Genomic DNA, 26,541 nt, shown 5'->3' on the forward strand with positions numbered 1-26,541 from the left:
CTGTTTCCCTGCCTACCCTGTGATGTCGGAAGTGCCCTCAGAACCAACCAACGTAAGTGTTTTCTCCATGGAAATCGGAGAAGTGGGTATGTAGCGTGATCTGAAGAAAGTGCCCTTATCCGTCTCTCCATGTTCCATTAATGCCTGTTTTCCCAACTCCGTTTTTCTTTCCTCCATCCATAGGGAATGCAGAAAAGTATTGAAACAGTCATAGATGAAGGTCTTTACTCCCGCCAGCTGTAAGTGGGTCCAAAGCTAATGATGAGTGTTGAAAATAGGTGCAGCAAGATTATGGTTTCACCCAGAGGCCTCTCTAAATCTGGCAGGTATGTGCTGGGTCATGAAGCAATGAAGCATCTTCAGACATCCAGTGTGCTAGTGTCAGGCCTGCAGGGCCTGGGTGTTGAGATTGCCAAGAACATCATCCTTGGTGGGGTGAAAGCTGTTACCCTGCATGACCAGGGCACTGCCCAGTGGGCTGACCTCTCTTCTCAGGTACCTCATTTCTGCTTTCTTAACCATTGGAAAGACAAACTCCTTAGACTCCTCATGTAGTTCAGTTCTCTTTTTTAATACTGTAGTACTACCTACGGGAAGAAGATATTGGTAAAAACCGAGCTGAAGTATCCCAACCCCGCCTCGCTGAACTCAACAGCTACGTGCCTGTCAGCACCTACACAGGACCACTGTTTGTTGAGGACTTCCTTAGAGATTTCCAGGTAATATGCAGGCCTTTATCTTTTTTCCAGATGTTATTGCTGATTCCTTTAGTAAATATTTACCTAGCAGGGTGACCTGATATCTTAGGTTTATTGCTAGAACGCTAAGAGAAGCCGAGCTGTCCTTTAAGTATTCATCTATTTAAAGGAAGATATGGCCATACATTGTGGTACATGGATTGTTGTAATAGAACTTTGTAGCTAAACTGTTACTGTTTAAGTCTTGAACTCTTCTAGAGTGTGGTCTAGAGAAAGTCATTTGACCTCTTCTGCCTTATTATTTCCTGTGCATAAACAGAAGTGTGGGTCTTACAGAGTATTTGTGAAACTGAAGCTTAATAGTGCGCCTAATTTTTAGTAAAATTAAATAGCTGATTTTCTATACTAGAGGACTAGGGCGCAAGGATCCCTGATGTAGGAGTTGGAATTTATCCTGGTGAATAAATGATGGCAGTAAAAAACAAATCCTATAGATTGTGGCTGAACAAGTATTGGAGAATTCATTTATTTGTTTGAAAGGCCGAGTCACAGAGAGAGACGGACAGACAGAGAGGTTATCCATCCACAAATTCACTCCCCAGATGGCTTAAGCTGCCAAAGCTGGGCTGATCCAAAACCAGAAGCCAGGAGTTTCATCCAGGTTTCCCACGTGGGTGTGGAACCCAAGCACTTGAGCTATATTCTACCTCTTTTCCAGGCCGTAGGCTGGGAGCTGGATTAGAAGTGTAGCAGCTAGGACTCGTACTGTGTCCATATGGGATTCCAGCACCCCAGGCATAGGCTTAACCTGCAACACCACAGGCAGTGGCCCCTACAACTATTTTCTTAAGTATTGGAGCAATAGGGTTTGGTGGGGATAAACACAAGATGTTTTCACTGGAATAGTATTGTTACTTTTTTTTTGACCCCTCAAGCACAAAAGAATACAGGCAGTAGTGAGTATTAGTTAAAGAAATGAAATAGTTGTTCATCAGATTCTTTACAGGTCATCTTTGATTTTTTGTCATAGTCTCTAAGAGTTCATATTGTTTCACCAATTCTTACCCTCCTGAATCTGACACACATAGGAAGTGTACAGCAGTTTGTGGAAGAGGGTTTAACCAGAGAAAAACTTGGTGCTTGTTCTCTCTGTAACTTACAGCGTCAGGCTTTTAGCCCAGTCCTGTGATTTTTTTACAGGTAGTGGTCCTTACTAACACTCCCTTGGAGGATCAGCTGCAGGTGGGTGAGTTCTGCCACAACCATGGCATCAAGCTTGTGGTAGCAGACACACGTGGCCTGTTTGGGTGAGTTTTTATCTTTCCTTCTCCTCCAACACTTGCCACACGCACTCTGGGGAGGCTTTTATTGTCTTCAGATTCCATTTAGACATCTGAATTTTCAGTTTTACATATTCATTCTCCCAGTATGGCATGAAAAGGTGCCACCTAATTGTCACCAGTGTACCGAGTTTGCTTGGCCAGTACTTACTGTATATTGAAGAACTTGGAGTGTCTGTTTTCATGGGTGTCATGCACCAGTCCTTTTGGTTCCCTCTATAGGCAGCTGTTCTGTGACTTTGGAAAGGAAATGATTGTTATGGATTCTAATGGGGAGCAGCCACTCAGTGCTATGGTTTCTATGGTCACCAAGGTAAGAAGACCAATCCTAGGGGTTCCAGAATAAGCAGGACAGTACCAAATCATTCTTTTCTGCTGGCAGTTGAGCCTGCTTCTGAAGTTTAACTCTTCCTCCATATAGGACAACCCTGGGATTGTTACATGCCTGGATGAGACCCGACATGGATTTGAGAGTGGAGACTTTGTCTCCTTCACGGAAGTTCAGGGCATGAATGAACTGAATGGCATTCATCCTCTTGAGATCAAAGTTCTGGGTATGTCATAGCCATCACAGGGGTGGGCCACAAGTGAGAAGTGGTTGCTTGGAACAAAGGGAAAATAGGTGAGCCAATACAAAAGCTATGTAGTAACATGTCTGCACTTCAAACTAAAATAAAAGCCAAGAATGAGTCTGGAGTCTTAGCTGGGACTTAGAGAGGTGTCTGTGAGAACATAGAGAAAGGAAGTTACAAAGTTATCGAGAGACTTTGGAGTGCATGCCACTGGTGTTTGATTCCATTTGCTTTTAAATTGTTGACTTTAAGTTTGTAGTATATCCTTAATATGTGCTTAGCGTAGCTTACGATATTTTGTTGATTCACATAAAAGAACCTTAAAATACTTTAATTTTTATCATCTTTATATCAGATATTTTTATTTATATGTAGCATAAACTTTGCAATACATTATTTACAAAGAAATATAATGAATAAAATCACCCAAATTCTCAGAATTTTTAGTTTTCATCCTGCCTGTCTTTGGGCCCATATTTTCATCAGGTAATATTTTCTTTATGCCCAAAGAATGCCTTTTAACATTTATGTGTACGTGATCATTATTTTTCATGTCAGAAATTGCCATTATCTTGTTTATTTTTTAAAGAATTTTCTTAAGAGTTTAAAGTGTATATTGACAGTTGTTTTGCTTCAACCCAGAACTACTGTTCTGGGTTACTTGACTGCATTGTTTTCCTCAGTAATTCTTGTTCATACTTTTCTTCCCTTTGTAATATGCCCATATTTTCTACCACTGATTATAAGCATCATGATGGTAATTTACCTTTATGTGTTTCTTCATGAGTCATTTCCCCGGGACTTGCTGAATTGATCTCTGAGTTTTTTGCTGTGTGTCATGTTTGGAAAAATGATAGCCTTTTCTGTTTTTCAAAATAATGCTTTCTCACTGCCCTTCATCCATCATCCCATTTTTTAAAAATATGTATTTATTTATTTGAAAGGAAGAGTTACAGAAGGCCATGGGTGGGGGGTTCTTCTGTCTGCTGGCTAATGCCCCATGTAGCCACAGTGGCCAGAGCTGAGCTGATCCAAAGCCAGGAGCCAGGAGCTTCTTCAAGTCTCCCACACAGGTGCCAGGGCTGAAGCACTTGTGCCATCTTCCCCTGCTTTGTCCAGGTCATAGAAGAGAGCTGAATTTGCCACAACACCAGCTCCCCATCATCCCTTCTTAAAAACTCGGATAAAATGTGTATAAGAGCATGTCAGAATTTCGTGGTAACTGAAACTAAAATGTTTTTATCTTCAAAGAGCTTTGTAATGCAGTGGGTAATTCTGGCTTTCCAGAAACTTTTAGAAATGCCTTTTTAAAACTATCTCATGCTGCACAGTTCACTTATTCTTGGTTTATTCCTTTTCTTTTATTTTACTGTGTCACTTACCAGTCTGTTAGTGGTCTAAATATGATTAATCTTGTCAATAAATTTATTAAAAAAGATATTAATGTTAGTGTTATAAATCCTATATATTCACGAAGCTCTAGAAAAACTGAATATGTTCAGACTTGGAAGATATCAAAGAGACATAAAGTTCATTTCTACATATGAAAAATACTTGTGGCTCAGTACAGTGGTGTATGACCAAAAAAAAGGTTTCTGAAAGAATTTATGGCCAAAATTTTAAAATTTAATGAATGGTAAGGTCACAGGTCATAAGACTCAGTGAAATTAGGTAACAATGGCATTTGATAAACAGTTGTGAAGATTACATACTTTTGGTATGTAAGATTTTGTAATTTTTATAGAGATAATCTCATTTCCACTGAATCACCTAAGGTGAGTTTTTACATCTAGTGAAAACTTGATGTGATCCTATCATTGAGAGAAAAAGAAAACAGTTATCCTATCATTGAGGGAAAAAAAAAAACAATCAGTTTTCCTGAAGCTTTTAATTATTTCATTTCAGTTGAAAGCTAAAGACAGGCAGACAGCAGTCTTTTTTACGTTTTTATTGAAAGAATGAATTTTCTCACAGATACAACTTTGGGAATATAATGGTTCTTCTCCCCATTACTCCTGTTTCCCACCCCAACTCCCATCCCGCCACCTCTCTCTCTCTCTCCCATCTACTTCTTCATTATGGTTCATTTTTAGTTTGATTTTATATACAGAGGACCAACTCCATGTTAAGCATAGATTTCAACAGGTTGCATCCACACACATACACACAGCATAGAGAGTACAGTTTGAGAAAAGATTTGCAGTCGGTTCTGATAGTACAACTCAAAAAGGACGGAGGTCCTACATGGGGACTAAGTGCATAGTGACTTCGGTCATTCCTTTAACAATTACCACTCTTATTTATGACATCAGTGATCACCTGAAGTTCTTGCCATGGGCTACCAAGGCTATGGAAGCCTTTTGTGACCATAGACTGCATTGTTATTTGGACATGGCCATGAGCAAAGTGGATGTTCTCTCATCCCCACGTCCTTCTTTGATGGCCCTTTCTTTCCTCTGGGGTTTCACAGAGATCCTCCACATAGGATATTTTTTGCCAAAGTCTTGGCTTTCCATGCCTGAAATTCTCTCACAGGCCCTTCAGCCAGACAAGAAAGCCTTAAGGGTTGATTCTGAGGTCAGTGGTATTTGCCGCGAATGTCATTCTAGGAGTCTGCTGTGTGAACTGCTTCCCATATTTGCCCTTCTTTCCTTTTTAATTCTATGATTATTACCAGGCATTTGATGTTACAAATATGATCACTTTTATACTTAAACCTATCTATATGTTGACTTTAACATTTAATATAATCACTTTTAACAATTAAGATGGCATTTGTACCACCAATTTTTATGTGTTTGGAGTCCCATGTCCATTTTTTAGGCTGTACCCTTGGAATTAAGTCTGTATGACTGTATGCAGAACTGTACTGCTTGTCAATTATAGACTACCTCCTCCCTCTCTTATTCCCTCTCTTGTTTTTAACGTGTATCTTTTTCCAATTGAATTAAAATACATATGATTAACTCTTACGTTACATACAGAGTTCAATACATAGTATGAAGAAAAGAAAAGGAAAAGAAAGAAAACAGAGGAAAAAATATACAAAATAAAAAGTAAAAATAATAAACTCTCCCTCGACTGTTCAAGTCACTGATTCTAAAAGTGTCAGTGTTGCTTCTTTAGCTTTTATTTTAGAAGTGCTATTCTCCCAAATAAAGGAGAACATGTGGTATTTGTCCCTTTGGGACTGGGTTATTTCACTAAGTATGAGGTTTTCCAACTTGCTCCATTTTGTTGCAAAGGAACGGATTTCATTCTTTTTTTTTTTTTACTGCCATGCATTCCATAGTGTACATATCCCACAATTTCTTTATCCACTCTTCGGTTGATGGACATTTAGGTTGCTTCCATGACATAGCTATTGTGAATTGAGCTGCAATAAACATGGGAGGTGCAGATAGCTCCTTGGGTAAACTCCCAGGAGTGGAATGGCTGGGTCATATGGTGGGTCTATGTTCAGATTTCAGATTTTTGAGGTATCTCCATACTGTTTTCCATAGTGGCTTTACCAGTTTACATTCCCATTGTTGTTTGTTGATTTCTGTATGTGAGCCAATCTAACAGGGTGAGGTGAAACCTCATTGTGGTTTTGATTTGCATTTCCTTGATGGCTAGAGATCGTGAACATTTTTTTCTTGTGTCTGTTGGCCATTTGATTTTCATATTTTGAAAAATGCTGTTAAAGTCCTTGGCCCTTCTCTTAACTGTGTTGTTTGTTTTGTTCTTGTGGAGTTTCTTGATCTCTTTGTAGATACTGTTTATTAATCCTTTTTTGGTTGCACAGTGTGCAAATAGTTTCTCCTATTCTGCACTTTTCCTGACTGTTTCTTTCACTGTTCAGAAGCTTCTCAAATTGAGGTAATCCCATTTGTTCATTTTCGTGTTGACTACCTGTGCCTCTGAGGTCTTTTCCAGGATTCTTTGCCTGCTGCAATGTCTTGAAGGGTTTCCCCTGTGCTCTTGATTAATTTTACAGTGTCGTGGCGTAGATTTTGATCTTTAATCCATGTTGAGTGGGTTTTTGTGTAGGATGTAAGGTAGGGGTCTTCATACTTCTGTATGTGGATATCCAGTTTTCTCAGCACCATTTGTTGAAGACAGTGTCCCTGCACTAGGGGCTAGTTTTAGCACCTTTGTCAAATATCAGTTGGTTGTAGAAGTTTGGATTGAGTTCTGGGGTTTCTATTCTGTTGCAATGGACTATCCATCTCTTTTTGTACTAGTACCAGGCTGTTTTGATTATAACTACCCTGTAGTATATCTTGATGTCAGGTATTGTGATGCCTCTAGATTTGTTTTTGTTGTATAAGATTGCTTTAGCTATTTGAGGTCTCCTGTTCCCCCATTTGATTTCAGCATTAGTTTTTCTAGATCTGAGAAGAATGTCTTTGGTACTTTGATTGGTATCGCATTGGATCTATAAATTGCTTTTTGGGAGAATGGACATTTTGATGATATTGACTCTTCCAATACGTGAGAATGGCAGATTTTTCCATTTTTTTGTATCTTCTTCTATTTTGTTCTTGAATGTTTTGTAATTCTCATTGTAAAGATCTTTGAAATACTTGGTTAAATTTATTCCAAGGTACTTGATTGCTTTTGTAGGGTTGTCCTTGGAAATTCTTTCTGAGCCATGGCATTGTCTGAGTTTACAAAAGCTGTTGATTTCTGGGTGTTGTTTTTGTATCCTGCTACTTTACAAAACTCTAATTAGGAGTTCCAAAGGTATCTTATCCCCTAAATACAGAATCATGTTATCTGCAAATAGAGATAGTTTTACTTCCTCCTTCCCAATTTCTGTTCAATTTTTTTTTGGTTTGTTTGTTTGTTTGTTTGTTTGTTTGTTTGTTTGTTTTTGACAGGCAGAGTGTGGGCAGTGAGAGAAAAAGAGAGAGATCTTCCTTTTTGGTTGGTTCACCCCCCCAGTGGCCGCTGTGGTTGGCACGCTGCGGCTGGCGCACCGCGCTGATCCGAAGCCAGGAGCCAGGTGCTTCTCCTGGTCTCCCATGCAGTGCAGGGCCCAAGGACCTGGGCCATCCTCCACTGCCTTCCCGGGCCACAGCAGAAAGCTGGACTAGAAGAGGAGCAACTGGGACAGAATCCGGCGCCCCAACCGGGACTAGTACCCCGGGGTGCTGGCGCCGCAGGCGGAGGATTAGCCTAGTGAGCCGCGGCACCGGCCTGATTTCTTTTTTTTTTGCCCAATAGCTCTGGCTAAAACTTCCAGAGTTATATTGAATAGCAATGGTGAGAGTGGGCATCTCTCTCATCCTAGAATTCTGTGGGAATGCTTACAGATATTCCCCATCAATATGATGCTGGCCATGGGTTTGTCATAAATTACCTTGATTGTGTTGAGGAATGTTCCTATATAAACCCAGTTTGCTTAGAGCTTTCATCGTGAAAGGGTGTTGTATTTTGTCAGATGCTTTCTCTGCATCTGTTGAGATAATCAAATGGCTTTTGTTCCTGTTTGTTAATGTGATTTATCATATTGGTTGATTTTCAAATTTGCAACCATCCCTGCATTCCAGGCATAAATCCCATTTGGTCTGGGTGAGTGTTCTTCCTGATGTGTAGTTGGATTCATTTGGCCAGGATTTTATTGAGTATTTTTTCTAATATATTCATCAGGGAGCTTGGTCTATAGTTTTCTTTCTCTGTTGTATCTTTTGTAGGTTTAGGAATTAAGGTGATATTGACTTATTGGGTGGATTCCTTCCCTTTCAATTGTTTTGAATAATTTGAGAAGAACTGGGTTTACTTCTTCTTTAAATTTATGGTAGAATTCAGCAGTGAAGCTATCTGGTCCTGGGCTCTTCTTTGTTGGGAGGGCGTTCATTACTGATTCAATTTCTGTCTGGTTAAGGGTCTGTTTAGGTGTTATTTCTGTTGTTAAATTTCCATTACCATCTCTAATTTTATTGATTTGAGTCTTATCACCTTTTTCAGTTAGTTGGGCCTACGTTGTGTCAATTTTGTTTATTTTTCCAAAAAACCAGCTCTTCAGTTTGCTTATTTTTTGTTTCAATTTTGTTGATTTCTTCTTTAATTTTAATTATTTCTTTTCACCTACTAGCTTTGCATTTGATTTGCTGTAGTTTTTCTAGATCCTTGAGGTACTTAGAGAGTTCATTTTTAAAAAAATTTTTTAAAGCTTTTATTTAATGAATATAAATGTCCAAAGTACAGCTTATGGATTACAGTGGCTCCCCCCCCCCATAACTTCCCTCCCAACCGCAACCCTCCCCTTTCCCGCTCTCTCTCCCCTTCCATTCACATCAAGATTCATTTTCAATTCTCTTTATATGCAGAAAATCAGTTTAGTATATATAAAGTAAAGATTTCAACAGTTTGCCCTCACATAGCAACACAAAGTGAAAAATACTGTTGGAGTACTAGTTATAGCATTAAATCACAGTGTATAGCACATTAATGACAGAGATCCTACATGATTTTTTTTTTAAAAATTGATTAATTTTCTATGTAATTTCCAATTTAACACCAGGGTTTTTTTCATTTTCAATTATCTTTATATACAGGAGATTGATTCAGTATATACTAAGTAAAGATTTCATCAGTTTGCACCCACACAGAAACACAAAGTGTAAAAATACTGTTACAGTACTAGTTATAGCATTACTTCACATTGGACAGCCCATTAAGGACAGATCCCACATGGGACGTAAGTACACAGTGACTCCTGTTGTTGATTTAACAATTTGACACTCTTGTTTATGGTGTCAGTAATCTCCCTAGGCTCTAGTCATGAGTTGCCGAGGCTATGGAAGCCTTTAGGGTTCGCCGACATCAATCTTATTCTGACAGGGTCATAGTCAAAGTGGAAGTTCTCTCCTCCCTTCAGAGAAGGGTACCTCCTTTGATGGCCCCGTTCTTTCCACTGGGATCGCACTCGCTGAGATCTTTCATTTAGGTCTCCTTTTTTTTTTTGTTTTTTTCCAGAGTGTCTTGGCTTTCTGTGCCTAAAATAGAGTTCAGTTATTTTGTGACTTTTCAGTTTCTTAAAGTAGGCACCTATTGCTATAAACGTTTCTCTTACCTTTTGCTGCATCCCACACATTTTGATAAGTTGTATTGTCTTTTTGCTTCCTGAAATTTTTTGATTTCTCTTTTTATTTCTTCTGTGACCCACAATTTGTTCAGGAGCATGTTGTTTAGTCTCCATGTGTTTGCATATGCTCTAGAGATTCCCGAGTTGTGGATTTCCAGCTTCATTGCATTGTGGTCTGAGAAGATGCATGGTATGATTTAAATTTTTTGAATTAGCTGAGACTCACCTTATGACCTAGCATATGGTCAATCCTAGAGTAAGTTCCATGCACAGGGGAGAAATATGTGTACTCTGTAGCTGTGGGGTGGAAGGCTCTGTTAATATCTGCAAAGGTCTTCCTTCCATTGGTTCACCCCCGAAATGGCCGCTACGGCCGGCACCCTGCACCGATCTGAAGCCAGAAGGCAGGTGCTTCCTCCCGGTCTCCCATGCGGGTGCAGGTCCCAACCACTTGGGACATCTTCCGCTGCCTTCCTAGGCCTCAGCAGTGAGATGGACTGGAAGAGGAGCAGCAGGACAGAATCTGTTGCCCCAACCGGGACTAGAACCCGGGGTGTTGGCGCCTCAGGCATAGGATTAGCCTAGTGAGCCGCGGTGCCGGCCATCCTAGTGATTTTCTGTCTGTTTTATCTGTCCCTTGCTGAAAGTGGGGTATTGAAGTCCCATATTTCTATTATATTTGAGTCCATATTTTCTTTTAGATCCCATAATAATTCTTTCAAAGAACCAGGCACCCCATAATTAGATGCATATAGATTTATAATAGTAACGTCTTTGTGTTGGATTGATCCTTTAATCATTATATAGTGTCATTCTTTGTCTCTTTTTAATAGTTGGTGTGTTAAAGTCTATGTTGTCTGATATTAGGATGGCTACTTTTTTGGTTTCTGTTAGCTTGGAATATCTTTTTTCCCTTTTTTCACTTTCAGTCTGCAAGCATCTTTACTGGTGAGATGTGATTGCTGAAGGCAGCAGATAGATGGGTTTTCTTTTTAATCCATTCAGCTGGTCTGTGTCTTTTGACTGTAGAGTTGATACCATTTACATTCAGTGTGACTAGTGTTAAATACTGTCTTTTTCCTGTCATGTTTCCTTAAGTAGAGCTGTTTATGTATTTTGGTTTTTCTTTGTATTTTAGCTAGGTCATTTCCCACGGTCATCTTCTTTGTAGTGCAGTTCCTGTTTCTGTGTTTCTGTGCAGCACATACTTGAGCCAGTGTTGTAGGGCTGGACATGAATCTTTCAGTTTCTGTTTGTCGTGGAAACTCTTTACTTCCCCTTCATTCATAAATGGTAGCTTTGCAAGGTACGGTATTCTCAGTTGGAAGTATTTTTCCTTTAAAACTTGGAATATATCATGCCATTTCTCCTTGCCTGTAAGGTTTGTGATGAGAAGTCGGGGGTGAGTCTGACTGGATTACCTCTGAGTGTCATCTATCAGTTTCTCTATGACACATGTTAAGATCTGTTCTTTCACTGAGCTGAGCGTTGCCAGAATGTGTCATGGTGAATACCTTTTCTGGTCATGTCTGTTGGGGGTTCTATGTATTTCTTGTACTTGGATGTTGTGGGAGTTTGCTGATAGTATTTCTTTCTTTTTATTTTTTTGACAGGCAGATTTAGGCAGAGAGAGAGCCAGAGAGAAAGGTCTTCCTTTTCCATTGGTTCACCCCCCAAATGGCCGCTATGGCTGGCGTGCTGCACCGATCCAAAGCCAAGAGCCAGGTGCTTCCTCCTGGTCTCCCATGCGGGTGCAGGGCGCAAGCACTTGGGCCATCCTCCACTGCACTCCCGGGCCACAGCAGAGAGCTGGACTGGAAGAGGGGCAACCGGGACAGACTCCAGCGTCCCGACCGGGACTAGAACCCAGGGTGCCAGCACTGCAGGCGGAGGATTAGCCAAGTGAGCCATGGTGCCAGCCAGATAGGATTTCATTAAGAAGGCCTTCTAATCCATTCTCTCTTTCCACACATTCCAGGGCTCTCATTATATGTACATTGCATTGCTTGATACAATCTTGTAAATCTAAAACTGTGATTTTTAATTTTCTAATTTTTTTTCTTATATTTAGTATTACTGTATTAATTTAGTATTACTGTATTAATTGCAGAAGTTTTTCTTCCAGTTCTCATATTCACTCTTCTATTTCATATATTTGATTTCTGAGAGATTCCACGACATTTTTTATTTGGTCAATTTGAAGTTTCCATTTCCAGTATTTCATTTTGGCTTCTCTTTAGAATCTCAGTTTCTTGGGAATGCTTTTCATTGAGATCTTGAATCCGTTTTTATTGCTTCTAAGTAATCATACCAATTTTCTGAACTCTTTTTCTGGCATGTCTTCAATTTCTTTTTCTTCAGTCTCCCTTTATGAAGATTTAGAGTGCTCCCTTGGCAAGTTCATAGGTTCTTTCTTATTCAGAATTTTCCCTTTGCTCTTTGGCATTTGTTTGTTTTCTGATTGATTTAACTTTTAAGTTGATTTCCCTCTGCTATGAGCTGCTATGTGTCTGTGCTGGTTGCCAGTGTAAGCAAGCAGTTCCACCTCCTGGAGCTTTGTTTATTTCTGGGAGCTTAAGGAGGAGAGTACCCAGGCTTTGATGTACTAAGCACCACCTACCAGGGCTGGTCTCCCTGCTCCTTTGTTCACTAAAAAGAGCTTGTGTTTGTTTTTCAGATTTATTTTTTGCTGTGTAACTTGCATGATGGGAGAGAAGTCACTCTGAATTGTTGTGATTGTTGTTCTCTGGTGGGGTGTGTTGTGAGGTGGCCCCCGCAATTTTTGGGTTCATGGCACAGGAGGGAAAAGTGCAGCCCGCTGCCTACACTCAAAAATGTAAACAATCAGTGTCGCCTATCCCTGCCAGCTGCAGTTCTGGTTAGGGGGCGGGGTAAGACACCGAGGAATCGTGGCATGTTCACCCTTCCTGCCTGTCCCCCAGAATTTCTTCTTCCCGCTTAGAGCACCGATTACTGTTCACCAAATTTCCACACTCATCTGTGTATGCATCTCTGTGGGCTCACAACGTCTCACCTGATTCACTGAGGCAGTGGTGGCTGTCTCCTCACTGGTTCTCCTTGCTGTTCCCTTTCTGCACTTTGGGCACCTCTCTGTTTTCCCAACGTGGACCTGTGCACACTCTGGTGAACTCCTGGGCCACTCTGCATAAACTTTTTATTATTGCTCTGCTTCCTCGTATTCCTTCTACTCGTTAATTATCCATTTTTCCCTGTGTGACTTGGAACATCCCACTGCTATACCGCCATCTTGCCTCCACCTCCACAGACGCAAACTTCATCTGCTGTTTCACTCCATAAACAGCTGCAGCCGCTGTCTTGGGCCAGGCTAATGCTAGGATCCTAGAACTCAGTCTGGATCTCCCTCATGTGTATCAAGAACCTGAGGACTTGAGCCACTTCTGCTGCCTCCTGCGGTGTGCAATAACAGGAAACTGGAGTAGAACTGTAATAGCTGGAATTCATACTAGGCATGCCAACTTGAGATGCTGGCTAATGAAGCACAGTCTTAACCACCATTTCAAATGCTTGCCCCCTCTTTTAAGGTCCTGTCCCTCTGCATCCATGATTGAACAATTAGAGATCAAAAATATGCGAATGATAAAAATTGCATGTATATCGAGCATATACAGGATTCTAATCATTCTTACCTGAATAGTACAGGAACACATTTAACTATTTACTTGTGTTGCATTAGATATTACAGTCCTAGTGTCTTAATGTGAGTTAGAGTTTGAGTTTGAGTTTGTGTGTGCAAGTATGATCAGCATTTTGTATGAAGAACTTGAACATCTGTGGGAGTTTTGTATCCATCGAGTTCCTAGAACCATTCTTCAGTTACAAAGAGATCTTAGTGTTTTTATAGTTATTTTCCTGGCCTTTGGTAGTTTTTTGTTTGTTAATTTTTTCTGCTTTATGCTCAGGTCTGCATTATATTTCTAAGGCTGGTGTTCTTTAATTTGCTTCCCTGTCCTCAAGAACTGTGTCCTGTGAAGTCAATATGTCCTTGTCTCTGAATTCTATACTCATCGTCAAATGAGGGTGATCCTTCCTACTTCATGTGCTTTGGCAACAAGCTGGAATAATCAGGCAGCTAGTTGCATTTGTTGTTTTATCAGGAATCATTTTTTTGTACTGCCTTGTCTCATGGTTAAAACCTGATATCAGAGGTTTCTTCGTTAATTATTATAGGAAGTTAAATTAATCAGAACTGAAACATTTTAGTTGGCTGAGGACTGGACTAGAGGCGAAATTCTGAGTTGAGCCCCAAAGTCAGAGACATATTATGAGACATGGTTGAGACACGTCCTCAAGATTTGAGTTGTGTGAAGGAGAGACACTTCTCTCCTAATTGTTGTGGCTCTCCCAAGGATCTGGGTTAAAGGTATACAATTTACTTAGTTTCAGGTGGAGAGTTGATGACACTTCTTAGAGTTTGGAATAGGAGAGAGAGACATCTCTTTCATATGTTCTGAGTCTCAGGAGCCTGAGCAGACCCCTGGAGATCAAAGACAGGTTTCATTCTTTGTATCTGAGTGCTTGCTGTCTCCTACACTCAAGTAGACAAAAAGGATAGAAGGTATTCACAATTTTTAATTGAAAAGGAAGAGCTATGAACTTGGCTTTTTAGAATAGTGTTTAGAAGTAGAGTCATTGAGGGGGTTGAGCTGTATCTGGGGTAGGAGAGAAATGGTTTTAGATACCTGAATGTAAGAATAGAGGCTGACAGTGACTGTGCTACAGGTATTTTGGTTTTTAATTTTAATTTTAATGGTGCTAGATGGCAAGATGGGAGAATTGTTACATGACTTAACATATTCCCTTCCATCTTTTTTTCCCTTAGGTCCTTACACCTTCAGCATATGTGATACCTCCAGCTTCTCTGAGTATATTCGTGGAGGCATTGTCAGTCAGGTCAAAGTACCTAAGAAGATTAGTTTTGTGAGTATGAGTTGATGGTAGGTTTCTGAGTGTTTTCTAGTTGTTTCCGGCCTCTGACCCTGATGTCCCACTTTCCACAGAAATCCTTAGTAGTGTCATTGGCAGAGCCAGATTTTGTGATAACGGACTTTGCCAAGTATTCTCGCCCTGCTCAGCTGCACATTGGCTTCCAGGCCCTGCATCGGTTTTGTTCTCAGTACAATCGATCTCCTCGACCACATAATGAGGTAGAGATGGGGAGATAACCAGTGAATTGGACCAAAGCTGTCATATGTTTCCATTTGCCTACAATTTCGTTCCTCCTTATCCTCCTACAGTGGTCTGACATGTTCTTTTTTGACTCGTCAGGAAGATGCAGCAGAACTGGTGATCTTAGCACAGACTGTGAATTCTGAAGCCTTGCCCCCAGGACAGCAGGACATCCTGGATGAAGACCTCATTCGCAAGTTGGCATATGTAGCTGCTGGGAATCTGGCACCTATAAATGCCTTCATTGGGGGCCTGGCTGCCCAGGAGGTCATGAAGGTCAGCATGGATGATTAAGGGCATGGCCAGAAGTGTCCTCTACTTGTCACTTGTCAAGCCTCAACTACTGACAGCCTTTTCTCCCCAGGCCTGCTCTGGCAAGTTTATGCCTATCATGCAGTGGTTGTACTTTGATGCTTTAGAATGCCTTCCTGAAAACAAAGCAGCCTTCATGGAAGACAAATGTCTCCCGGTATGTGGGTCCTCTGTGATGGCTTCATTGTGAGCAATTCTAAAGCAACTCTTCCTTAGACTTCCTGGTTTTTTTTCTTTTCCTTTTTTTCTTTTTCTTTCTTTCTTTCTTTTTTTTTTTATAGCATCAGAACCGTTATGATGGGCAGGTGGCCGTATTTGGCTCAGACCTACAAGAGAAACTGGGCAAGCAGAAGTACTTTCTGGTGAGTAGACACCCACTGCCTTCACCTTCCTTACTAGCTTCTGACCCCTCTTAAATTTTCTTTTGTCTCCAGAAGTTGGGTCTTTCTGATTTTTGGTGGCTTGATCACATTCATTTTTTCACTTTCTGTGAATTGAAGGAAAACTTGATATATTCTTTGTTTTGGGTCTCAAGTGCTTCCATTTTTAAGATGATGATAGATTTTTGTGATTTGGCAGTTTAAATATGTGGCATAGGTGACTTTCTTCCATCTTTGTATCTCTACGGGAAGTATGGAACAGTAAATGGCTTCCTGCTATCTGCAGTCACCTTGACCAGACTCTCTTTCCCATCTTCTAGGTGGGTGCAGGTGCCATTGGCTGTGAGTTGCTCAAGAACTTTGCCATGATTGGACTAGGCTGTGGGGAGGGTGGGAATATTACAGTGACAGATATGGATACCATTGAAAAGTCCAATCTCAACCGACAGTTTCTCTTCCGGCCCTGGGATGTCACAGTGAGTTGAATGGGGTTTATTCTCTCTCTCTCTCTCTTTTTTTTTTTTTTGTTCTCAGTCCTAGTGTCTTAGAACACCTCTCTCTGGGTGTCTCATAGCTGCGTCCAAATTTAATTGTCTGCCGGTCAGTCTTCAACTCAGCAAACATTTATCAAGCACTTAGGTCATTTCTTTGGTAGGTTTTCATAATTTCTCCACTCCTGCGTTGTTGGTTTTGGGCCATTTTGAATGCGGTGCTGTAAATTGGGGTTATGGAAGGCCGTTGTGAAAGTCAGTAATTTTACTGCCTGCTCAGAGTCTTAAAACTTTACAGTCCACATAGTAGGTTCTAGACATTTGAAATACATGTTAAAAAGAAGTTCCTGCCCTTTTCTAATAGGAAAATTAATAGTAAAATACTCTTTGAATCCACAAGATTACAATAGCCATTTTAAGAGTACTAAGACCATTATTTGATTTTTTTACTCTTATTTTACCAAAGAGTGGAATTTTCTAATCTACTACAGGAAATCCTCATTTAATTCAATGAAACACTTTTCAAGTGACCACTGTATCATGAGACAGAATATGTACTAGTTGTAAATATCCATTCCAAATGGAAGTTGATTGAATATGGATTCCAGATTTACTTAAAACCAAACTTATAAACACTTTTGACTTGTTAAGTTTGCTATATAGTTTTAAACTCCTGCAAGTTATGCTGATAGGCTGTCAAACTATTTTTCTGTGCTGCATTTTCCTTCAAACAAAATACCAGGTTGAATGCATTAGAAATGAGAATCTAGCTGTCATTAAGAAGTACATAAAGATATCTGACCAAAAGATAAATGGAGTTTGGCTCCTGTTACTGAAGTTTGCATTGGAAAATATTTTTATGATAATTCGGATTATGTGTAGGATCTATTAAGGATTTTAAAATGGTCTAATTTTTTTCTACTTTCTATTTAAATATGTGATATGAAAATCTATAGAACAAAGTTTCTTGGTTTCATAACTTAAAAAAAAACAAATACAGTCACAGAGAATATCATTAATACGTGAAAAGGTAGGGTATGGACGTGGTAAGAAACAAAGGTGTCTTTGGAAGGTTTACAGTGTAGACAAAAGTGTCTTTCATTAGAAAGATGACATTTTTGGGGCCGGTGCTGTGGTACAGTGTGTTAACACCCTGGTCTGAAGTGCCAGCATCCCATATGGGTGGTGGTTCAAGACCTGGCTGCTCCACTTCCAATCCAGCCCTCTGCTGTGGCCTGGGAAAGCAATAGAAGAGGACCCAAGTCCTTGGGCCCCTGCACCCACCATGGGAGGCCTGGAGGAAGCTCCTGGCTCCTGGCTTCGGATCAGCACAGCTCCAGCCATTGCAGCCAATTGGGGAGTGAACCAGCAGATGGAAGACCTCTCCCTCTCTCTTTTTCTCTCTGCTTCTCGTCTTTCTGTGTAACTCTTACTTTCAAATGAATAAAGAAATCTTTAAAAAAAAAAAGATGAAATTTTCTTCAGATACTCGAAGGATGTAGACTAGAATGTCTAGCATGGCCGACGCCGTGGCTCAATAGGCTAATCCTCCGCCTTGCGGCGCTGGCACACCGGGTTCTAGTCCCGGTTGGGGTGCCGGATTCTGTCCCGGTTGCCCCTCTTCTAGGCCAGATCTCTGCTGTGGCCTGGGAGTGCGGTGGAGGATGGCCCAAGTGCTTGGGCCCTGCACCCCATGGGAGACCAGGAGAAGCACCTGGCTCCTGCCATTGGATTAGCGCGTTGTGCCGGCCGCAGCGTTCTGGCCGAGCCAGCCATTGAGGGTGAACCAACGACAAAGGAAGACTTTCTCTCTGTCTCTCTCTCCCACTGTCCACTCTGCCTGTCAAAAAAAAAGAATAATTTAAAAAGAATGTCTAGCCTAATAGTGTGCCAACAGATAAATGTAAAAACCTGAGCAAAACTATACTTTATGGTGTGCAATGATAGAGACAGCTCATTTTTCTCCAAGGAAAAATGTATTACCAGTGGAGAGTTTTTTAAAAAGATTTATTTTTGTTTATTTGAAAGAGTTTGAGAGAAGAGAGATCCTTCATCCACTGGTTCACTCCGCAAATGGCTGCAGTGGCCAGTGCTGAGCTGATCTGAACCCAGGGGCCAGGAGCTACTTCCAGGTCTGCAGGGGCCAAGAAACTTGAGTCATCCTTCTCCTGCTTTCCTGTGCCATGGCAGAGAGCTGTATAGGAAATGGAGCAGCCAGGACTCGAGCCAGCACCCATTTGGGATGCTGGCGCTGCGGGCCACAGCTTTAAAACACTTCACCACAGTGTTGCATCATCAGTAATGGGTTTTAAATAAGAAAAGGTCTTGGTCTTGGTTTTGGCTTTGGCTTTGAAAAGATCCTGTGTGCCTTTGTTTTTATTTAGGTGATGTCATCCCTAACCTGGGTCTCATTAAATGAAGAAAAAGGTAGAATCAGTTGGTAAAATAATGCAAAACTAAGGAATTTTTTTCCTATTTGTGGCATACATCTTGGGCCCTCTTTGTCTCATTTCACATTTTTCACATGTGGCATTGTCACAGAACAACAGCTGATGTTCTTGAATTTGGAGTGAAGGCTTTTCATCACTTAATCAGTTGTTAGGTTAGCTGTTTAAAAGGTTGTGTGTGAATGTATGACAAACAGCTTTCTCCCTCCATTCCCATTCAGAAGTTAAAGTCTGACGTAGCTGCTGCATCTGTGCGTCAGATAAATCCACACGTCAGAGTAATAAGCCACCAGAATCGTGTGGGCCCTGACACTGAGTGTATCTACAATGACGACTTCTATGAAAACCTGGATGGTGTAGCCAATGCCCTGGACAATGTAGATGCCCGTGAGTTTCTAGGCACATGAGGATAGGGCAAAGCCATCATTGTGCATATTAGGGTGGGGTGTACCTTTTTTATTGTGTCCTAAGACTCCTCTCCCAGTTCTCATGATACATCCTTTTTACCTCCATGAAGGCCTGTACATGGACCGCCGCTGCGTGTACTACCGTAAACCATTGTTGGAGTCAGGGACACTGGGCACCAAGGGCAATGTGCAAGTGGTTATTCCCTTCCTGACGGAATCTTACAGCTCTAGCCAGGACCCACCTGAGAAGTCCATCCCCATCTGCACACTGAAGAACTTCCCCAATGCCATTGAACACACTCTGCAGGTGATTAGCCTTGGGCTCTTTGGGAGGTAAAAGAGGCAGGCCCAGACATAGCCTCAGGGTCTTGAAGCCCTTGGCATTCCAGAACTGTAAGCCTCAGTGTGGCAAATCTTTCTGCTAATCAGTTTTCATGTGTACCAACAACTTCGTTTTTAAAACTTTTTTTTAACTTTAAAAAATCTTCTGTTAGTTAAAGACTACAATAATTTCAGTAAACATCTGAAAAGTGAGAATGTGTAAACACTAATGTGTTTCTGAGCAAAACTGACTGCACTGTTAACTTTGTTTTTTCAAAGGTAACAGAGTTATTACAAAAAAACTTTGCATTAAAGTATATATTTAAATTTCCATAACTGCTGCTCAAAATGTTTCAAACAGTTAGTTTATCAGAATAGTTTCTGTTGACATAATGGCCATACATATAGAACAGGCCATATTTAGTTGAAGAAAATAAATACACCTGAGTAACTGATACACATAACCTAATCCTAATCTGCAACCCAAGAACCACACCATTGTGTGTTTAGAGTGTTTCTTAGTGTAATATTTGAGACTTTGTTTAGGAGGAATTATCTGTAAAAAAAAAATTGTCTTCCCAACTTAGCACTTTCAGCATGAGTGGATATACTTATTTATGTACTCATGACTGTCAGTTTTTGGCTCTCATGTGTATTTATATGTTTATATAACCTCTAGTAGGTCGCGTTTTCTTTTGTGCCCAACATGCAGGGAAATCTATGAGAAAGGTTTTAAAACATTTTCATTATATGACCTCAGACTTCTGTGAAACTTCTGCATGCCTCGGATTCCTTATCCATAAAATTTCCATGACAATTAGTATCTCATCCTTTCTATAACATTTAACATGCATTTGCTATTTTGAATAAGCTCTAGATATATATGTATTTGGTTGTTTCTTTGTAGCAAGTGCATGGAGCATAGAAATTACTCTCTAGAATGATAAAGTAGGCAGTAGGACAGAGCTACAGTCTCCAGTGAATCTCTGGCATCTAGAGATCCAAATGACTTTGCAAATGATTGTACTTACTGGTCTTACACTTCTCATATTTAAAGTATAAAATGGCAGCACACATGCAGAACTGCCTTGTTTTTTTGCCAGTCCCAGGGTCTCTGTGGGGATTTTTGTTGTTATATTTAGCTGTGAATTTTCCTTCTTTTTGAGGAAAAACACCCCTATTCTAGTAATGTACACAGACCTGACGAGTAGCTCTTCATGCCTAAGCACCTGCGTTACTACTGTATAGATAAGCCACTGAAAAAGTAGAGGTGTGAAGTTGAGGAAATTTGGGGAGCCACATTTAACAAACTTCACTGTTGCGCACTCACAGAGCAGAAGTGCTTCTTTCAACTTGCTTGATTCACTGATTAATCTTTCTAATACGTTTAGAAACCTCTGTGTTATTCATTGTCCCTGTGTAATGTTTGCTTTGTCTGCAGTGGGCCCGGGATGAATTTGAAGGCCTCTTCAAGCACCCTGCAGAAAATGTCAACCAGTATCTCACGTGTGTAACAACTGAACTGTGACGCTTGCCCCTGCCCAACAAAGCCTAAAAACCTTGTGTCTGCTTCCCTCACATCTGTACCTTATTATGTTTGAGCCTCTTGACACCTTTTGGGAATCATGTCTGGCTTTGCATGGAGAGTGTGGGATTTTCAGGAAGCCTGTTTCTGGGTCTGTTGAATAATCCTGCTGTTTGCTTCTTCCCTATAGAGACCCAAAGTTTGTGGAACGGACTTTGCAGCTGGGAGGCACCCAACCAGTGGAGGTGCTGCAGGCCTTACAGCGTAGCCTGGTGCTGCAGCGACCATATACATGGGCTGACTGTGTGACTTGGGCTTGCTACCACTGGCACACCCAGTATTCTAACAACATCCGGCAGCTACTCCACAACTTCCCTCCCAACCAGGTATTATGGCACTTTTCTGGACCTTTTGGCAGAGTACTTTTCTGGGAAACAGGAGAGTTCTCCAGGTTTTTGATAATCCAGCAATCACAGGCAACCCAAGGATTGGTATCTCAGAAAAACAAGCTGCTGTTCTGCAAACATGTTCTGCCTATTTCCTTTTCCACCAGGAAAGGGTTTTTTTCATTTCTGGTTTCCTGGCTTATGGTGTCGAGTATTGTTTCTGATCTCACATTGTAGATACTACCAGGGAAAGCTTTATAGTTCTAAAGTTTTATAGTTATATAGTTTCAAATTTAACAGCCATTGTTGGTTTGAAACCCAATGGACTTGACATTAGAGCAAGCCATTTAGTTTTCTCTTTGTATTTCTGTAACTTTATCTGTAAAGAAGAAATAATAACTCATATGTTGGGGTTTTTTTCAGGGTTAACATATATATGTTAAGCTTTAGTTTGTATAGTGCCTGCCAGAGTGACAAGTTTATGATTTTTTTTTTGATATTCTGATAAAAAGTTTCCCAGAATAGTGTCTAGACTCACAGGAACAAAGTGAGGTGTTAGCATTGCCAGCTGGTCTCCTACACTCAGGTTCTACTCCTCCAAAATCTTTCCTCTCCTAGCTGACAAGCTCAGGAGCCCCGTTCTGGTCTGGACCCAAACGCTGTCCACATCCACTTACATTTGATGTCAACAATGTAAGTCTCAATTTCCTGGGATCTCTTTGGGTCAAGGGGAAGTTGGATAGGTAGGAAATAGGCAGATTTCCCCACTGAGAACTGACTTTGTGTGTTTGCCTTCTCACAGACGCTACATCTGGACTATGTGATGGCTGCTGCTAACCTGTTTGCCCAGATGTATGGGCTGATGGGCTCTCAAGACCGACCTGCTGTGGCCACACTCCTGCAGTCTCTACAGGTACCTGAATTCATCCCCAAGTCTGGTGTCAGGATTCATGTTTCTGACCAGAAGCTGCAGAGTGCCAGTGTCTCTCCTGGTGAGTTTTGGCCAGCAGGCCAGGAGTTCACTCTACTTTCTCCACCTATGTCTCCTCACTAGCCTTACCACTACTTGGCCCTTCTCTGTGACTATAGGCATAGGGTTTACCAACATACCATCTTTTTGGGTGTTACTTTTATTCTGTGTGAAATAAGGATGACTGGTTGCAGGTGTCATTTCTTTTCTTCCTACCACAATAGATGTCAGAAATAGCTGTTCATTATCCCTTTTCTGGTTTTTGTTTGCCTTTGTTCTTTGCTTCTCTATATGATCTGAACGAGTGTTACCTTTTCTTGATCCCTTACCTGCTTTATCTCTTCAATTTCTCCTGTATCCCCATGTAAATATTTACCCCAAACTTTTTGTTTTCTGTTTTCCTCCTTATCCTGTTGTCCTCCGTATGTCTTCTCAAACCTCATTCTCAAATTCCCATCTCCATCTATCTACAATGTGGCTCATGCTATGTGTCTTCCTCTCTGTAGTGTCTTACCCCTGAATGTGTTTCTTCCATTTTACATATCTCACCACTTCAGATCAGTTGCCATATTTTCCTTTATAATTGCCACCTCTTTATGTTCCTCTGTGCACATATTTGTCTGTATCTCTCATGCATGTCTCCCTTCCATGTATTTGTTTTTAACTCGCCTTATGTACGTAACCTATCTCTACTATTCTCCCACTGAATCTTGCCCTTCAAATTTCTTGACATTAATCCGACTTGATGGTTCCCTTCTTTGTTACTGTCTGGAAGTTTTCCTTCCTTCCCTTACTCATTTTCTTTTTCAACTCCAGTCTCATGTTTCCTCCCCTGTATCTCCTCATCTGTGTGTGTTATTCTTCCATACGACCTCGATATCCATGGTTTATCTTTTCTGTCTTCTGTCAAGATCCTATCTGCTCCCTCTTTTTTTAATATGGTCAGAGTCTGATAAGGCTATTACCTGTTTATGATGTGTGTTCAGCAATGCTAAATGTGTTCTTGTACAACAAGACTAAGACTTTTTAATGTTAACTAAAAATTCAAGTCCTGTTACAGTTTCTCCTCATTTTTCCCTTCCTCACTGTCTCAGGCAGCATACCTGTTTTCTGCTTCCACAAGTTATTATTCTAGGAATATAAAAAGTAGAATCATACTATTTTTCTTTTGTGTCTTATTTATTTTATTGCTGTGATGTCTTCAGTAATGCATGGACAGATACAACACCTAGAAGGTTAATGTGTGTTAAAAGTATGTGTCAGAATTTCCTTCCTTTTTAAGACTGAGTCTATTACATGGATTACATTTTGTTGACAGAAATTTGGGTTGCCTCTTGGCTATGCTGGATAGTGCTTCTTCATCATTTATTAATAGCTTTATAATTTTCCTATCGTGCTTCCTACATCTTTGTACCTCTTTCTCTGGGGGAATATTGCCTCCTATTTTTCTTGTCTCACTATTTCCCAAAGTGTCCATGATATGCATGAACACTTTGTGTACCCTGGGCTACTGATTTTACCTCAGAAACAGGCTTAGGATCAGAGGGACTAACCGTGTCTCCTCTTTTCGCGCAGATGACAGCCATCTAGAGGAGCTCAAGGCTGTGCTTCCCAGTCCAGACAAACTCTCCGGGTTCAAGATGTACCCCATCAACTTTGAGAAGGTTGTTGGTGGGGCCCTGATCTGGGTAGGGAAATAGGTTGACAGTGGCTCAGCTCTCAGGCTTTGTCAGCGTTATGGATCTACAACAGGGCCCAGTCATCCTTTGTGGTGTGGAGGTTAGCAGGTAGTTGGAGTGGGAAATATACTTCTCGCATGTAGCTAAGAATCCTTTTCACTCTTATTCTTTCCCCTCTCCCCCCTCCTCCTCATTCACAACAGGATGATGATAGCAACTTTCATATGGATTTCATTGTTGCTGCATCCAACCTCAGAGCAGAGAACTATGATATATCTCCTGCAGACCGTCATAAGGTAATGACAGTCTGATGAATCTTCCATCCCTGTGCAAGCTTACTTAAGTCTAGAATTTGAACTTAGCTTCTTGTGTAGATTTCAGCCTTCTCTAAAAATAACTTCTGTGGCACACTTGATTCACAGAGCAAGCTTATTGCAGGAAAGATCATCCCAGCCATTGCAACAACCACATCAGCTGTAGTTGGCCTTGTGTGTCTGGAGCTGTACAAGGTAGTGCAGGGACACCAACAGCTTGAGTCCTATAAGAACAGCTTCATGAACTTGGCTCTGCCATTCTTCAGCTTCTCTGAGCCCGTTGCCCCACCACGTCACCAGGTGAGAAGGGTGACAGCCTGCCTGTATGGAGATGTCATGTTACGCATTAGTAAACTATGTATATGAGTGAAAAATGTGTGTGTGTGTTTGTATGTGTGTGCAGTCATCTGTATTCCTTATGGCACGTGTAAGTTTCTGTCACTGGGTATCTGCTTTTTGTGTTCCCTTGTTCATTCATTCAGTGTACAAAGTGGGAGCACGACACACATTTTGAAAAAAAAAAACCAGATTGCTAAGGTACTTATAAGAAATTAAAAGGAGGAAAGTAAACGAGATGGAAAATGAGTGAAAGAGGTAACAAGGTCTCAGTCATATGTGGCTATTTGGTCATTATAAGAATTACAGTTACTTAAATTGAGATGTGGCTATCAGACTACTTGGAATAAAGAATTTCAGTGGCTCTGACCTAACATGTCAAGTTGGCTGATAGTGGCCAGGCCATCTGGAATAACAACTATCCTTCCCCTTGTTCTTCGTTTCCAAGTATTATAACCAAGAATGGACTTTATGGGATCGCTTTGATGTACATGGATTACAGCCTAATGGTGAGGAGATGACCCTCAGGCAGTTCCTAGAATACTTCAAGGTAAGGTGCCTTTCTTCTTCATTTCCCCCACCCACGGGGTTGGTAGTTGTATAAACCCAGAATCTTACAGATGGTCGTTCCCCTTCCTCCTTCTCATCCTCTGTAGACAGAGCACAAACTGGAAATAACCATGCTGTCCCAGGGTGTGTCCATGCTCTACTCATTCTTTATGCCTGCCTCCAAGCTGAAGGAACGTCTAGATCAGCCGTGAGTTGGTAGCTGGGGAGGGTGGAGGTGTCCTGCTCAGTGGGATCTTAAATTTCCAGCTGTATCAAGCAATAGTTAACTTTGATCTTGTCTTTGCCTACAATATGTCCCTCTCTTCTGTTTCACCTCCTTAACCTTCTGGTTTTTTTTTTTTGTCTCAGAATGACAGAAATTGTGAGCTGTGTGTCGAAGAGAAAAGTGGGCCACCATGTGCGGGCTCTGGTGCTTGAACTGTGTTGCAACAGTGAAAGTGGCGAGGACATTGAGGTCCCTTATGTACGCTACATCATTCCTTGAGCTTTGATCAGAGAACCTTTTTTTTTTTTGCTGCTTTCTACTGTTTGAAATTGGCGTTCATAATAAAAAAGTGATCCAGATGTGATACATTTTTGTTTTGGTAAGGGCCAATACCCTGTTATCTCTGTATTTCCATTTGTTAAAGTAATAATCCAGAGTCCAGCTCCACCCTCACAACATGGAAATTTCTTAAAATTCAAAGATACAGGACAGCCTAAGTACAACTGATTGATGAGTGCGGTATGTTAACTTTAATTTGGCATATTTGCTAAAATAAATGGTGACACCAACAAAGCCATTAACAGGGTTAAATCTGAGGATCTAATCCCTCTTCCCTGTTGATTCTAAGGTAGAGATTGTACACCTGGTTTACCACAATACAAATTATATTTAGAGGTTATCCCACCTCAATCTTTGGTTGTAAGCCATATTCCATATTTCTCATCTGTAACAAAGGGACAACAAGTTGTTAGGAATAAAGTACATTTGTATGTATTACACGTGGATTTACTATTGTAATATGATGTGCCTTTTAAGTCTTTGAAACCTGTGCCTTTGCCATGCAGGTTTCATCCTACCCTCATGGTAGTTGATGGGTCGACTCTTAGTGAAACCTGTGTAACCATGGTTTCCTTCTGTAAGGAGGGTGTAAATCTGGTGAAATGTGAAGAGCCAGTACCCTACTTCCCTCAACACCATTTTGTTTTCAGGATCACCAGACTTCCTTCATTCAGGGCAGCATGGAGCTGTGTTAGGATGATCTGTAGCAGCAGGACTCATCACTGGCCTCACAAGAACCCCAATCTTTCCCTTTCATCTTGACAATTCTACAAAATCCTGAAAGAACCAATAGTTTTGACTACTTTCACATTGTTAACCCGCCCAGGTTACCCAAAGTTTCCATTTGTATTCCCATACTTCAGACAGCTTGATCCTCATTTCTAAAATGACGTCTCATTTCTGAACTATAACTGAATCAACAAGCTTGGGGCCAGCTCGATGGCCCCAGCATAATGTGCTTGCCTG

The 26,541-nt window shown here is 40.9% G+C and overlaps 1 protein-coding gene across 1 annotated transcript; it reads left to right on the plus strand.

The window, feature by feature from the left end:
- LOC133754016 (ubiquitin-like modifier-activating enzyme 1) lies at positions 1-25,139 on the plus strand. Its single transcript, XM_062184648.1, has 24 exons — positions 1-52; positions 184-239; positions 327-495; positions 582-719; positions 1,899-2,005; positions 2,261-2,351; positions 2,460-2,592; positions 14,547-14,644; positions 14,725-14,871; positions 14,993-15,169; positions 15,258-15,362; positions 15,487-15,567; positions 15,906-16,061; positions 18,745-18,910; positions 19,041-19,237; positions 20,693-20,757; positions 20,967-21,162; positions 21,781-21,855; positions 21,965-22,154; positions 23,708-23,796; positions 24,015-24,107; positions 24,234-24,425; positions 24,910-25,011; positions 25,122-25,139. Exons 1-24 carry the CDS (start codon positions 23-25, stop codon positions 25,137-25,139), a joined length of 2,871 nt encoding a protein of 956 aa, XP_062040632.1. The 5' UTR covers positions 1-22.
- The last annotated feature ends 1,402 nt before the right edge of the window (positions 25,140-26,541 follow it).

Source organism: Lepus europaeus, chromosome Y (genome assembly GCF_033115175.1).
Source record: "Lepus europaeus isolate LE1 chromosome Y, mLepTim1.pri, whole genome shotgun sequence".
Lineage (NCBI taxonomy): Eukaryota > Metazoa > Chordata > Mammalia > Lagomorpha > Leporidae > Lepus > Lepus europaeus.